General features: G+C 38.1%; 1 protein-coding gene across 5 annotated transcripts in view; it reads right to left on the bottom strand.

Annotated features, from left to right (window-relative positions):
* The window catches only part of kif13ba (kinesin family member 13Ba), a 37,882-nt gene extending 23,775 nt beyond the window's left edge, over window positions 1-14,107 (bottom strand). For 3 of the 5 annotated variants that reach the window (XM_056767295.1, XM_056767298.1, XM_056767296.1), the window contains exons 1-7: window positions 13,017-14,107; window positions 10,008-10,092; window positions 1,946-1,961; window positions 1,751-1,811; window positions 1,316-1,408; window positions 999-1,179; window positions 820-907 (exon numbers count right to left, since the gene is read on the bottom strand). In XM_056767295.1, coding sequence (XP_056623273.1) covers window positions 820-907; window positions 999-1,179; window positions 1,316-1,408; window positions 1,751-1,811; window positions 1,946-1,961; window positions 10,008-10,092; window positions 13,017-13,086 — 594 coding nt within the window. In that variant the 5' untranslated portion in view covers window positions 13,087-14,107. The remainder of the gene's footprint in view (window positions 1-819; window positions 908-998; window positions 1,180-1,315; window positions 1,409-1,750; window positions 1,812-1,945; window positions 1,962-10,007; window positions 10,093-13,016) is intronic. The other 2 variants (XM_056767297.1, XM_056767299.1) reach the window with 1 other exon arrangement.
* Between the last annotated feature and the right edge of the window lie 728 nt (window positions 14,108-14,835).

Raw genomic sequence — 14,835 nt, 5'->3', positions numbered from 1 at the left:
TAAATATAGCAATATAAAGTCTAACAGCATATTCGATTGGTAGCTTTAAGTCTTATCATATTAGCAAAAAAAAGCGAACAAACTAATAGAAACAAATTCTGAATATACTATTTATAGGTATGTTTTTAGGTAAAATTATCATATTTGTTTCATTCTGTGAACTACTTACAATATTTGTTCAAGTACATTTTAAACCGAGTTCTCGTTTTGGAGTTCTCATTTATGTTGTTTCGTTTTGCATTTATTTGCAGGAATTGAAAACTGGAGAAACAGGTCAAAATATCAGAAAGATGTTCTGTATTTTTTCAGACCTAAAATACTGCAAAGAAAACAAGTTCGTATTCACTTCTAAGCAATACAACAGTAATATTTGTTCAAAAATTTAGTAAAAGTTTAAAATATTTTTTTATGTGATAACCTTGATTTTTCTCACAGTTTTCATGCTATCAGTCTTTCACATTGCTGTTTGATGACTTTGTCACTCTTGAAGTTAAATTTTGTTGAAATTCAACAGACACTGTATTGGAATGACCACAATACATCTAGATTTCTGATTAAATTAATATTTGGTTTGGTCTCTCTAGGGCTGTATATGTGGAATTTTGCAATTCCTGTCAGATGACTTCAAACATTCCTAATGCTGGATTTGATCACCATCATAGAGAAAGGGATAAAAATGCACATGACCAGATGAACTATAGAATACATAACACAACAGGTGAAAGGTCAATGATTGGACTAGGTTCGTTCTACTATTAAGAATCAAGATAAATACATAATAGTTCGCTTTCGTTCAATATATCGCTCCTGTTTTATTACCTTGTAACTTTCTACTGCAAGTCTGGATAGTCCATCTACATAAGGTCCTAAAACCTTATGTTCTCGCACCCGCAAGGCCTGTCGGCTCCTGCAAGAACAAGGCAAATAGGTCTGTAAGATCGACACACCTACAGCAAAGTACACAGCTAAGATTGAACACAATACATAATAGGCTTAACCCTTTGGGGTCCAACAGGTCTCGAACTTTCTCATTGTAGATTTCCATGTAAGAGACTTCGACAGTAAAGCTCTCCCCCTCTCGCTGGTGGAGACACTTCCGCTCGAACAGGGAACTGCAGAGTCGTGGGATCAAACCGGGCTGGTCCACCGAACCCATCATGGTGTAAGACTTTCCCGAGCCTGGGAAATGACATCACAATAGAAAGAAAGTGACCTAATTTGACTAAAAGAAAAAAATTGCAGACAAGTTGCTCTCAAATAAACAATGACGTAACGTTTTAAACACACACTGTACATAAACCTATTGTATACTCACCAGTTTGTCCATATGCAAAAATACAAGCGTTGTAACCCTGAAAGGCATTGTGCAAAAGACTTTCCCCAAGGCACTGAAATACTACATCTTGACCTATAAAAACACGATTGAAGGACAAGACAGTATAGAAAATGAAAAATGCTTATTTACTTTTCAACGTTGTACATTGCATTAAAAGAAAATATTTTAGGACATTATAACACACAACTTTGAAATCAATCATTGGTTTCATGTAACAAGTTTTCATATAATAAATAGCCTTCAAGAAAGCGTAACAAGGTGACAGCTCTTGTCCTACAATAAACCTTCTACAGAAGGTCTTGATGTGTAAACAAAACCTTATCTTTAGTAATACCTACACCACCATAACAAGACCATACAGGTGGATACTTGGTAGAAGACCAATAAATAAATAAAGAGCTTCCAGGAACTGACCAGCAAACTTCTCCGTTTCCGACTCATCCATTGACCAAAAACAGTAGTCGTAGGCGAAGACCTTGACCAAACAGAAAGCAGGCATGTTTATGTTTCATTTTCTTTCGGTTTCACTTTTTAAATAACATTAATATAACAGATGCACTTTCATGATGACTGACATGTCTGATTCTTAAAACCCAAAAAGTGTTGTACCTTTGGCTGACCCCTGCTGCAAGATGATCCGAGGAGAGGATGCATATGGAGAAAAGAGAGGAAAAATGCTTATTTAAACAACAAATCATTGTTTTGCAAATAACTGAGGACAAAACTTTACACTTTGACTGTTACGTTACAAGATGATGTCCAAATAGATAACGGTTTAATCATGTTTTTGGGTTAAGTTTACCACAAGAATAACATTTTAACATGTTTCTGAATATATGCAATACATAGTAATGGCAGAGTTTTGTTGAAGGAATCTTCAAGAACCATGTAAAGACCAGATATGGTGAATTTGAATTCATAGAACTTAAAATACGATTGTAAATTCTGTGATTATTGATAAAGCTAATACTACACAGATTATAATATCATAAATAATAGTATGTAATAGTAGGTGGTGTTGTTTTAATCTTTTTAACATTTTGCCTTTTCGCCTTAAAGGGACAGTCCACCCAAAGGAGAGATTTTTTTTATTTTTAGGTTAACCGTTCTTAAGAGCCACGTGGTTGTTTTTAAGTTAATTCAATAGACATCAAAATAATTTCATTATTATCGGGGCCAGAAGAACGTACGATAGCGTAGTGAAAATCGGATCTATTGTGGTAGTATTATGATCTACCACCTGGAAAAAAACGTGACATGTTCTTCCTAAATTTTCCAATAATTATGCACAAATTCAGTGGACCGACTGACTCACAGCCTCCCAAAATACCCTCATCATCATGAACTCAGTCATACGGGAAGCAGGAACTGTGAGCTCTGCACACAATCACATATCCTGAGCTAGTCCATGTCATCAGATGGACTTTGCTCAGTGGACCTAAACACAAACAGACCATCTGACTGAGAAAGCTCTGCCGTTTACAGGGTAAATATGCATTGAGAGCCGTGACTCAAAGTCACGTTATCTACTGAGGGCACTTTTATGGCTTTGCGCGGCCCTCTGCGAACACAATGACCTATAAAAGCACTATTGACAGACTGTGGGAGCATATTGCAGGATCCTAATCGGTCTCTGAGGGCTGTGCCTTACCAGGCCCAATATATTTAATTCTTATGTTTTTTCTCTAGGTCATGAACAAGCACGGCAAATAATTATGGAGCGTTGCTTGTAATTCTTGGAAAGATAGACATTGAAGACGATCACAATGTTTACATTAAACACAAATCTGTTTGCTTTATAATAGCACTGGGGTTGTCTTTAATTCAATTGGTGCAAGACACAACAAGGTCATGGGTTCGAAGCCCAGGAAATGCCTTCTGTGTTCATTGTTTTCTCCAAGTCAACGTTAAACAGCATTCACAACCTGTTTTTCTTTAGTTAAAAAGACATAACAATAAAACAAGGAATGTTTATTAAAGCCACAATTCTGTCAAAAATAAAAAAAAATATTCATTTATTCACCCTCATGGTGTTCAAAACCTATAAATTACACTTTTTCTGTGGAACACAGTGGAAGTACTTCGAAAAATGTCTCAGTGGTTTTGTGTCCGTAGAATGAAAGTTTGGTTACCAACGTTCTTCAAAATATCCTCTTTTATGTTCTGTAGAAGAAAGAAAGCTATACAGGTCTGAGGGCAAGTATAAAGTGGAGGAATTAATATTTTTGGGTGAACTAACCTTTCAAAAAGATTTGCCAATTTATTCTGCACATGACAAAACTTAACCAGCATTAACGATCACTTCAGCATTTGTGATTATTTCTACTCATTCAATCCTTAAAATCTACATCCATGAGAGCTTACAGAAACAACTGGAGCGTATACAGCAATGCACAGTGACCAAACGAACAAGCGCGCCAAGAAAAGCTGGGACAAAATATGCCCAGATTCAGTTCCAGTGACCCGGGGCTCAGCTTGTCGCTTAAAATCAGGCCATGCCACACTTGTGGTATAATAAGCCGTGCAATGACGTTACCCATCAAACCACACTGAGATCATAGGTAGACGCTTCACCCCGAAGGAAGTGTCAGGCTGAGCTGTATCTTGGGTTCCTGAGGAGGTCTGACACCTGGGGTGAACACACTAACGCTGATATTCAGAATTTGGAGGCAGCTAGACAATACAAATAAAGTATTTTTGACTGACAGTCCAAGAACATAATCTGATTTCTGTGATATCCGTATTTACAAGAGGTTCTTAAATTTGTTTCCATATCCTGTTCATCTATCACTGCAGGGTACAAAGTGTGTCTTACAAAAGTTTCCAGAGCATAAGAAATCAGATGTCAAGCACTGCATAAGCATAACACAAGAGATCTTGAGGGCAGGGCAGATTTCGGATTCTTGGACTCCATCAAGCCTGTTTCTTCTATAGCCAGGGGTGTGGCTTTGAGAGCGCTGCTCATTAGGCCTCTTAAACGATTAATCACGATTAATCACACCCAGAATAAAAGTGTGTTTACATAATATATGTCTGTGTACTGCGGAAACATACATGTATATATATATATATATATATATATATATATATATATATATATATTTATAAATTAAATATAAACATTTATTCATTTATATATTGCTTATATACAAAAAAAAATTCTAGATGTGATCGCGATTAATCATTGAACAGCCCTTATACTCATAAGTACTAATTCCAGACCATGGCCCATGGTTGCATCTCTCACTAATGTCACCTCCTTTCCCAATCCCTTTCCCAATTTGACCTTTTAAAGGGATACTTCACCCAAAACTGGAAATTCTGTCATCATTTACTCACCTTCGAGTTGTTCCTAATCTCAAATCTATATACATTTATTTGTTCTGATGAACACCGAGAAAGATTTCGAAAGAATAACCAAACAGATTTTGCCTCCCATTGACTCCCATAGTAGGAAAACTTACTTTTTCATATAATACAAAAGAAGAGCAGGCACTTTTGACTATCATTGTATTTTTTCCTAATATGGTAGTCAATAGGAGCCAAATCTGTCTGTTATAAGCATTCTTCCAAATATCTTTCTCTGTGTTCATCAGAACAAAGAAATGTACACAGATCTGGGACAACTCGAAGGTGAAACGATGATGATGATAAATGACAGAATTTTAATTTTTGGTTGAAGTATCGCTTTAATATGTATAATATACAGCTTAACCAGTAAGTCTCCTCTTATCATTTCTGCAGTCTTCAACATGACATACAGGTTCGGACGAGACGGACAAAGTATCTACATGAATCATAATACATGTAAGACATTGGATGTGCTCTGAAACCTAATGAGCTGCCTTACTGTCTGCATTGGAAGGCAGCATCCAAACTAAAACAAACCTCGTAAATAACAGATTTGCGACGTCCTTATATATAGGGAGCTTAGCTGTCGAATACATTTTTTTTAAGATTTTTTGCCATTGAATATGTGTGTTTTCGTTTTTCTTCATGCGTCATCTCGACAACACATGATATTTTTCCTAAGCTTGCTGCAATGCATTATGGGATTGCTTTTTCCACAGACGTTACATGCAATACTGCATTTTCTTTAAACAACTGCCAGGCTTAGGTTTTACCTAACATTTAAGACTGGAGAAAGTAAAAAAGAGAGAATTCGTGTTTTAACCTTCCAACACCAGTGGCCATGACAACCTCAGGAAACCTGGCAGCTGCTTCCAGTTCCCAATCTGACTTCCAAACATTACTCGACTAAACCCACAATGCATCCCTTCATGTTGTTCTAACGCGGCTGTCTTGTACATCTGCACAGACGCAAACCTTCAGTGTGTCTCTCCGACGCCTGTTTCTGTTTATTCTATAGGATCTCCTCGTAAAACATGCTAATCCTGACGGACGCATGTGGTTGTTATTACCCAAAAATGCCTCTGTGACAGGTGAGACCAATCGATCCCTGAGAGATCTCGAGCACAATCTGGGATCAGCTCAGCGATTCGGACCTCGGCAGCAGGATGCTTTGCAGTCAGTAAATCACTCGAGGTCTCTCATGATGTCATCGGGTTGCCTCGCGAGTAATCCTGTTTTAGTCTACGTTACTTTCTGACATTGTTTTTGTGGGAGTGAGTCAGTGGGCTTCCTGATATGAGGCACTGACAGTGTATAGTCCTCAGCTGCTGGAGCAAATGCAAAGTCTTCAATCCTCGCACACACAAACACATTCATTAAGAGAGTGACAGTTTGGCATCGCAGCAGACTCGCATCCGTCCCTTCCCCCAGCGCAGACATGTCGCGCAGACAGGGCTGGATGTTGTAGCAAACCTCAAAATCCACTCATTTAAGTACATGTCGTGTCTGGAGATCACATAAAAAGATATTTGAAAGAATGTTGGTACCCAAACAACATTGGGCAACATCGACTTCCATTGTATGGACACAAGACATTTCTCGCAATATGATCTTTTGTGTTCCACCGCAGAAAGAGTCGTACAATAACTATAATAGAATAAACGATTACAGAATTTTAATTTTTGAATGAACTATTCTTGTAAGAGCAAATAGGTTGGATGGCCATCAATCTTATATATGACAACATGAGCTTGCTGTTTCTTTGTGGCTACACAACTGATTTCTACAAGCCACAATACATATAAAAATAATACAAATGAGGAAAATCCTTTCATTATTCAAATTAACGTGGAATGTCCCTTCCCCCACTTCCTCAATTGGCGCCGTAGACAATGAGTACATCAACCCTCTGGTTTGGTGCTATAATAGTATACGAATGAAACCGAGACCAAAGCGCCACAGGCGCAAAATACAAAAACCACACAGTGACACCACTGAGGGGTCACCCCCCCAAGAAACTAAGAAATAACGGTCTGTCTGGAACTAGCTTCGAGCTGGCACATCACAGTCTGGCAAAACAAGCCACTGTCCTCAATCTGTCTTTGACCAACATCAAATGCACATTTAATTCAATCGAGCTTTCAGGCAAACTCAGGGAGCGGAGCCGTCGGGGGGATGCTTGCAATTTCGCGTTAGCTAATGGATTCACTGCCTGCTTCATCAGCACCATCTACCCTAATATTCTTAATCAGAAGTGGATGCGAATGCATTTCCTACAGAAAATCGTTTCAATCTCTTCTTCTAGAGAATGTATTGACCACTTTGGGGGAAAGTCAAGGCCAGGACCGTAAATCCTTCGCCCGCATTCTTTGAGTGACTCGAGTCTAGGGACGGGAAAGAATGAACCTTGAACATGGTCCACAGAGGCTTTCTCACGGGGTATATGACGTATGCTACAGTGACAGCTGTCAATGCGGGTACGACGGTGACTGACCAAGGGTTGTGCCAAACGTCATCTCGTGGTCAGCACTCACATCAAAAAGACCACCTGACCCTGCACACAGAATTACCTTGAAGCTCTCCGGTCGGAGTGTTGGCGTCATTTAAAATTAGAGTATGTGAAAACTGACGTTATGTACTCTTGACCTAAATTGGTATCCAGCAGATAGGTCCTAATGAATTTACACGCATGGACAGACATGGCTTCATGTTTGAACGTAAAGCTCTTGAGCAGGCCGGGGGAAAAACACTGCACTCGAGAGAACATGTGCAAATGACGCAGAGCTGACACTTTTCAGATGAATCCACCCAAGTCTGATTTAATACCCTGGTAATTAAAACAATAGGGCATGTACAAGCACAGTAACATGGGCAAATAAAATACACTTGAAATTGATCAGATATGACTTATCTGATTTGTAACAAAGAATCAGATTTATAAGATTTTTATGAGATTTTCTGTTCACAGGTGTGGCATTTAAAGTATATCTTGATGCATTCCATATTCATGTCAGACTAAGTTAAGAATTTTTGAATAGAGATTAATGTTATTAAGGATGGGTAATGTTGCGGAGATTAAAAACAATACAACAACCTTAAGGGATACTGAAATTACCAAAATCATTTACTCACCTTCGAGTTGTTCCAAATATGTATACATTTCTGATTAACACAGAGAAAGATATTTGGAAGAATGCTTATAACCAAACAGATCTTGCTCTCATTAACATTCTTGAGACGAGATTGACTCTCATTAACATTCTTTCACAGTTTTTTTGTTCTGTCGAACACAAAAGAAGACATTTTGAGACAGCGAACAGTTCTGGGGCACTTTTGACTACCATTGTATTTCTACTATGGGAGTCTATTTGGTTATAAGCATTCATCCAAATATCTTTCTCTGTGTAACAACTCCAAGGTGAGTAAATGATGACAGAATTTAAATTTTTGGGTGAAGTTTCCTATAGCACATCTAAACTTGTTTTGTCTAGTGTATTTCTCACTGCTTCCTGCAAGTCAAAACACAGCCTGTCTTCATTTTTGTTTTTTTTATAGGTGGGACAATCATAGTCTTGATATGCGGTCAACAAAATAATATTTGATAATTGAGCTTAAAATTTGCAGTGTGAGACATCGTATGTGTAATACAGGCAATCAAACTAGAAAAAGGGATTGGAAACATCACATCAGACTTCAAGCAGTGTCATGTACATGCATGATGCATGCATCACCTCAGCTCTAAATGCAAAACCACGGACTATCCTCCCAGTTTCAACTTGATACAAAACCTGTTTGAAGGACACCTTGATAAATCATAAACTTTAATCTTAAAAGCTATTTTGTAAATGGTGTTTTTGCTTTTCTAATGATTTCATTTGAAAACCGGCTACTATGATGGAAGCTTAAAAGAATAACCATCTGTCAAATAAGGGAAAATATGCAGCCTGGCTCAAATGTGCAATGACTGTCAATGTTCAGTAAGCACTGTTCAGATTACAAATTTCAATGTTAGATTTTGATGCAAGACCTGCGTAACAGGGGAATATTCATATAATCTGTTGTACAAAGAAATGTTAGTGCTCTTTGCCACAATATGCACAGTTTGAAACGAGAATGTTTCCCCTACAAAATCTAAATAATTTCACGAAATATAGTCAAAAATAAACTAAAATGACAGCCTTATTAATTCATCCGCTTAACACTGTGATCTTATAGCACCGTAGGGGCTTGCTAACATAAATGTCACTTTGTTTCATCAAAGTAAATAGGCACTAAGATTCATTCATGCAGAGTATGTGATGCCATCAGACATGCTGCGAGCGGTCTCGCCACACAAAAGACTAAAAGAGATGTATACACAGGCAAATAAGTACCGCAAAAAGATGAATCCGGTGTGGCCGGGAATGTGCATTGTCTCTGACAGATCATAATTAATACTCCACGCCGCCAAGGATCTGAATAAGTCTATTTTGGATCATGTGAATCTTGCCATTTAAGGCATCTGTGTGGCAAGGGCCATTAACAGGGCCGACGATTCCGCGCAGCACGCCGCGTGAACTCAGCACCGCAATTAAACTGTCTGTTGTGAGAAGGCAGCAGGCGGCTGGAGCATTCACTTCCAAGTTTAAAACCTGTTCAACCTCTGTCTTTCTTCGCACTTCACAGCAAGAGAAAAGGAGCGTAAAAAAATAATCGTTCCCTCTTGTTTACCCGCCATAAAAGTCAAAAGAAATGTTTATGGCCGACAGATGCTTAAACTAGCTTGTATTTTTCCCTTTCTCAGGACACAAGAGTTTCATAGCTGTTGATGACCTAGGGTTAACCCTCCTTCTGCGTTTCCATGACAACCAGGGGGATGAAAAAAGAGGGGAAGTCAGACAGAAAAGAGTTATACCCCGACACACGGCAGGATTGAGCGAACAGCAGGCCACGGTAAAGGGAACCGCACGTCCACATTCCTGTTTTCCCTCAATCCCCAACGCCCGTTCCTCTCGACTGAAAAGCTCACCACTCAGCTGACTTGTAAGAATCCAAAATATGTATTGTTTGTCTAACACACCCTTATATACAAATCATTTTTCTTCTGATTTAAATAGGAAAAGAAACTCAACTCAACTTTATTTATATAGCGCTTTTTACAATTTTCATTGTTACAAAGCAGCTGTACATGAGACATATTGAATACAACTAGACATGAAAATGAAACGCTGCCCTCGAGTCAGTAAGATGTTTCGGTGCCAGTGGGATACAAGTTCACATTCATGGGGCCCAGCTAAAAGGATCCTACAACAAGCAAGTTCACATCTGAAATTCAACTTACCTGGAATCTTTTCCCAGGTTTGCCGGGTACAGAAAAGTTTGATTGCCCTCCATTTCCACAACGCATTTTGTGTTCAGATCCTTTTCTGTTGGGTCAAAATACATTGGAACAAATTAGAAACCAAATAAATGCAAATTCAATTTTACAGTTGAGCCTGTAGTTTTGTAACTAAAATGTCCCATATCTATCCCATAAACTTATCTAACAACCCATCTTTTCAACCATCGAGTTTCCACTTGTTCCATTATAGTGAACAAAAGGGTGAATTTATTTGACAGCAGAAGAAACTGGAGAACTGCAATCCAACATTCTGACAAAGACACATTTCGCCATCAATCACGACGAAACATGCAGATATCAACCCAAACTGTGGTTAAAAACCCATGGGATATTAAAAGGCATTTGAGGACAACTAATCTGTAATCGAATTATAATCCCTCTTGACAGTTTGCGAACTAAATTAGCAAAATTTGTCCACACACACCAGATGCCATAAGGAAATCTTATCCATATAAGCCAACCAGACACCCATTGAAGGAACAATTATTTTATCTTTTTTTGTACTCTTGAACACAAAATTAGACATTTTTAAGATTTGGGACAGCAAACACTTTTTCTGGGCCACTTTTGACTACTATTGTATTTTTTCCTACTATGGTCGTCAATGGAGGGCAAAATCTGTCTGGTTATAAGCATTCTTCCAAATATCTTTCTCTGTGTTCATCAGAACAAAGTAATGTATACAGATTTGGATCAAATCTGTATGATGACAGAATTACCCATTTTGGGTGAAGTATCCCTTTAAAATAATCAATAGGACTTCAGTGATCCGGGCACGGACATGCAGACTTTCGTGCAGCTTAAGTGGGATAGCAAGCACAACAGATGCAAATAAAAAATAAAATTCAATAATTAAGAATTTACATATCAATGTCACAGCATTTATGTAGCAATGCTGCGATCAAAATTTGAAAGTAACATATTCATTTAGTAGATCCTTTTCAATGTAACACAATGTATGTGTTAACTTTTTATAAGTACATTACTGATGTATCCATCACCAGTCTATAAAATGCACTGTTTCAATGTATTATTCACAAACACTTTAATTTAATTGCATTTTGTTCATATCCACATTTAGACTTAGCTTGCTGGCTGGCACACACAATTTCTTACACAAAATACAGAACAGTACTGTCGTGTACATTGCTTGCGGATGGTAAGTGACATTGTGAAACTGCTAAACAGATGGAACAGTTCAAGTCTTGGCCGGGGCAGAGCTGTCACCCTCATAGCAGCAGGAGGACCTGCGAAAGCATTCCTTCGTATACTCTGTCAGCTGCAGCATGTTGCTAAAGGGGCATCCTGCACACTCAGTCAACCAAACATGGATATAAAACAATTGCATTTATGATGAATGTGGTTTAATAAGCTGAAAGCTCATGATGACAAACTCAAGACACGCCTTAAACACTACCAAAGACGACAGCAGGCCGAAGCATGTCAGAAACCACCAACACAGTCTCGCTGGAAAGAAGAAAAGCAGACACCAGCTGACTCAGAAATCCTTGAAAAGGATGCACCACTCACACTTGCTGTAACTACTTCCTGTCCGGGCAGGAACCAACTGGTTTCCTCTCACCACTGGTACCCATAGTTCATAAGGAGGCCCTGTAAGTGTAGTTACCACATCCGGGTGTTCAAAAAAAATCTAAATTTACTAGATTATGTCGCAATGGGAATAGAAATAAGCACATGTACTCAGTGACATACTGGAAACGCTGAGAATCCACACACACAATAAAGAGATCACTTGCAATGAAGAGAAAGCAACATTGTCCTGTGGTTGTTTTCTAAAGGATTATCACCATTGTATGGTTCGAGTAGTTGCAAGAAACTGTATTTACATTCTTTATGGCATGCGAAGGAAATGATGCAATAGGTGTAGTCATGTTAGGCACCTGTCAATAATTAACCACGTAATTTTTCCTGGTTAATCCTTTAACCATATTTTACCAATTTGGCTTTGTGCACTTATCTAACATAGTTTCAGGAATAAATGTGTCAACGTTTTCTTGAAAGAATCCACATTCATTCGGCCATGGGAATATGCTACGTTATGCAACTTTGGCAAATAGTTCATTCAGACTCCCTTCCTGCCTTTGTCCGAAATAGAGAGAAAAAGTGAGAGAGAGAGAGAAAAAGTGAGAGAAAGAGAGAAAGAGAGAGAGAGCAACTGAAAGCCTAAGTGACATTTAGACTCTTGCATTAAATACAAAAGAAAGTTCTTAGAAACAATGAATGTTTCCCACACTGAAAATCTTTTGGAATATTACAGTATCGCTGATCGTATTCAACATTACAAACATTTAAGTAAATTCTACAAAATAAGCTTTATTTAAAATACGTAATATAACCAAATAAGTGTTTACATTTACATTTACAGTATTGTGTTTACACAAAGAGCTCTAACAGCGCTCGACCTCGAGTCTTGTGACAGAATGTTACTCTCTCCAGTCGGGGGCTCTGAGCACGTGACCGCCTTGCTACAATGTAGCAAATACTTCACGCGTCAGTGGCTTTACCGAGACACATGTTCTCCCACGGCAAGATCTGCTTCAATGTCATGCATTCGCGTGAGGGATCATGCAAATAAACTATCATGTTTAATCATACAAATTGAACATTGCGATTAGCCCTTTAAGTCTTTCGTTCTGTTAAATCGATGAAGAGAGAGAAACGCATCTTATATGCATTTTACGGTTCCCACGGTCAAGACACACTAAATATTACGCAAGTGTAAAATTGTGGATGCCAGGACTGTAAAGCAATAAATGTATCAAATATTAAACAATGGTGGACATTTTACAGTCCATTTAATTGGAGCCAGCCTCAGCTACTCATTTCCACTCAAGTGACCATTTAAATGTATTGAGCTGACTACCTAGACAAGAAGTAAAAAACTCCCTTGGTATTAAGACTGTGTATATTTGTACTGTCAGATCTCACCTCTACGGTTCATAGGTCGGAGCCGAACAGCCACCTTCACGTTGGAGTCGTTCAAATTAGTGTCACCCATGATGTATGTCGATATAACCACGAACAGAGTTGTTATAAAGCTGCTGGCACTTTGAAGTCCATCAAATAAAACTCATCTAGATATGCCTTTCAGATATAATTGGTGATATCCGAGTCCAAAAACGACCAGCATCATCCTCCAGATTATGCCGTTTTTCTGCGCTTTGAAGGGCAAAAATATGACATTTTTGCCTAAAAAGATTTGGGGGTAAAGACTTGACAGCTGAAGCTTTAGATTGGTAAAAAACTGAGTCTAGAGCAGAGCTCAAACCCCTCTGGACTCTGGTCACATTCGCACTGGGTGCAAATGTCAAGACTTCTGTCAAGCAGGAAACCTAATAACTAGTAAGCAGGGTTTAAATAATTCATGCCAAAGTGTGACAGTCTTACTACCACATTTCACTTGGGTCGCATTTTAGAAAAACAGGTTTACTCTTAAGATCTGACTGGTTAAAATCCTCACTGGAGAAATAGAGAGTCTGTTATCTGGCGTTTATCTAATATATGAAACGATTCTTATTTATAACAAGACGTTATTTGCATTGCACGGGATGGTTAGGCTAATACTGAAGTGCTGTTAAATGCGAATCTGTCAATGCAGCACTTTTACATGCACAAAATGGCAAACAAACCAGGTCAAGAAGGAAAAACACACATGTGAACGACCTTAAATTGTTTAAAACGCGAAAAATACGAATATGACAGTTATATCCGAGATCTGACCATCAGTCGTTGACAGTATTGCAATAGATCCCACAAAATCTGATGAGTGTTCAATTTTGGTTTCTTTTCAGGCTGGGTCCAACTTCACTTCACGGGCTGATTAAAACAATGGTGCTGCTCTTCATTCCCATCCAGTTTGGCAAATCTTCAGGTCTACTATCCAACGTCACACAGATAAAAAATGGGTCCTTAACAGTGTCAACAGGTTGCAGAAAAACAAGAATAAAGCGATTTAAGGACTCCAGTGTGGATGTTACGGTCGTTATAAGCAGCCGCTTTATTTCATGACTGACCGCTTGGGAAGCCAGCGATATTAACAGTCCGTTCACACGCCCTCCGGAAGTTTGGTTTTCAAAGTAAAAGCCCCAAACAAATACTAAAGCATTAGATGAAAGCACACAACCAACAATTATTAGATTAAAAATGATATAATTGGCTCTTAACGGATGATTTACCTCAAGTTTGGTATTCTTATTGTGAAAAGCCTTATATCGTTGGAAAAGTCTCTAGAAAACACATTTCATCACTGTTTATAGAATAATGTATGTAGGAAGAGATTGTTTATTTTTTAAAAGAGCGTACTTAAATTGTTTAGTGTCATTTCAATTGTCACAGGACATTTTTGTGCGAATTCTCATCTCATCATGACAAACTATATATCGTTGGAACGTTCTTAGACTCTAGAATGCATATTTCATCAGTGTTTTATAAAATGAAGTATGTAGGAAGTTTAATTGACAAGATATCAAAAATATGGGCCGCCTACGGAACGCTTACATTTACTTTAATACTTTGCATGTGAATTCTTCTTATCTTATCATGACAAACATTTTATAGTTGAATCTATAAACACATTTGATCAGTTATTTTTGTAGAATAGTTTAGGTAGGAAGAGAAATGATGCTTGATTAATAAATGAGTGTGCATCAAAAAATATAGTTTCATACGAATTACTTGTTTACATGGTCCTGGGGTTTTGTATTTGTTCATTGTGTCTGTTGATGAAAAAAGTGAAAGAAGCATCTGT

This window comes from Triplophysa dalaica, chromosome 15 (assembly GCF_015846415.1).
Source record: "Triplophysa dalaica isolate WHDGS20190420 chromosome 15, ASM1584641v1, whole genome shotgun sequence".
Taxonomy (NCBI): domain Eukaryota; kingdom Metazoa; phylum Chordata; class Actinopteri; order Cypriniformes; family Nemacheilidae; genus Triplophysa; species Triplophysa dalaica.
Note: the sequence above shows the minus strand (reverse complement) of the source record. Positions and strands in the feature narration are given on the sequence as shown.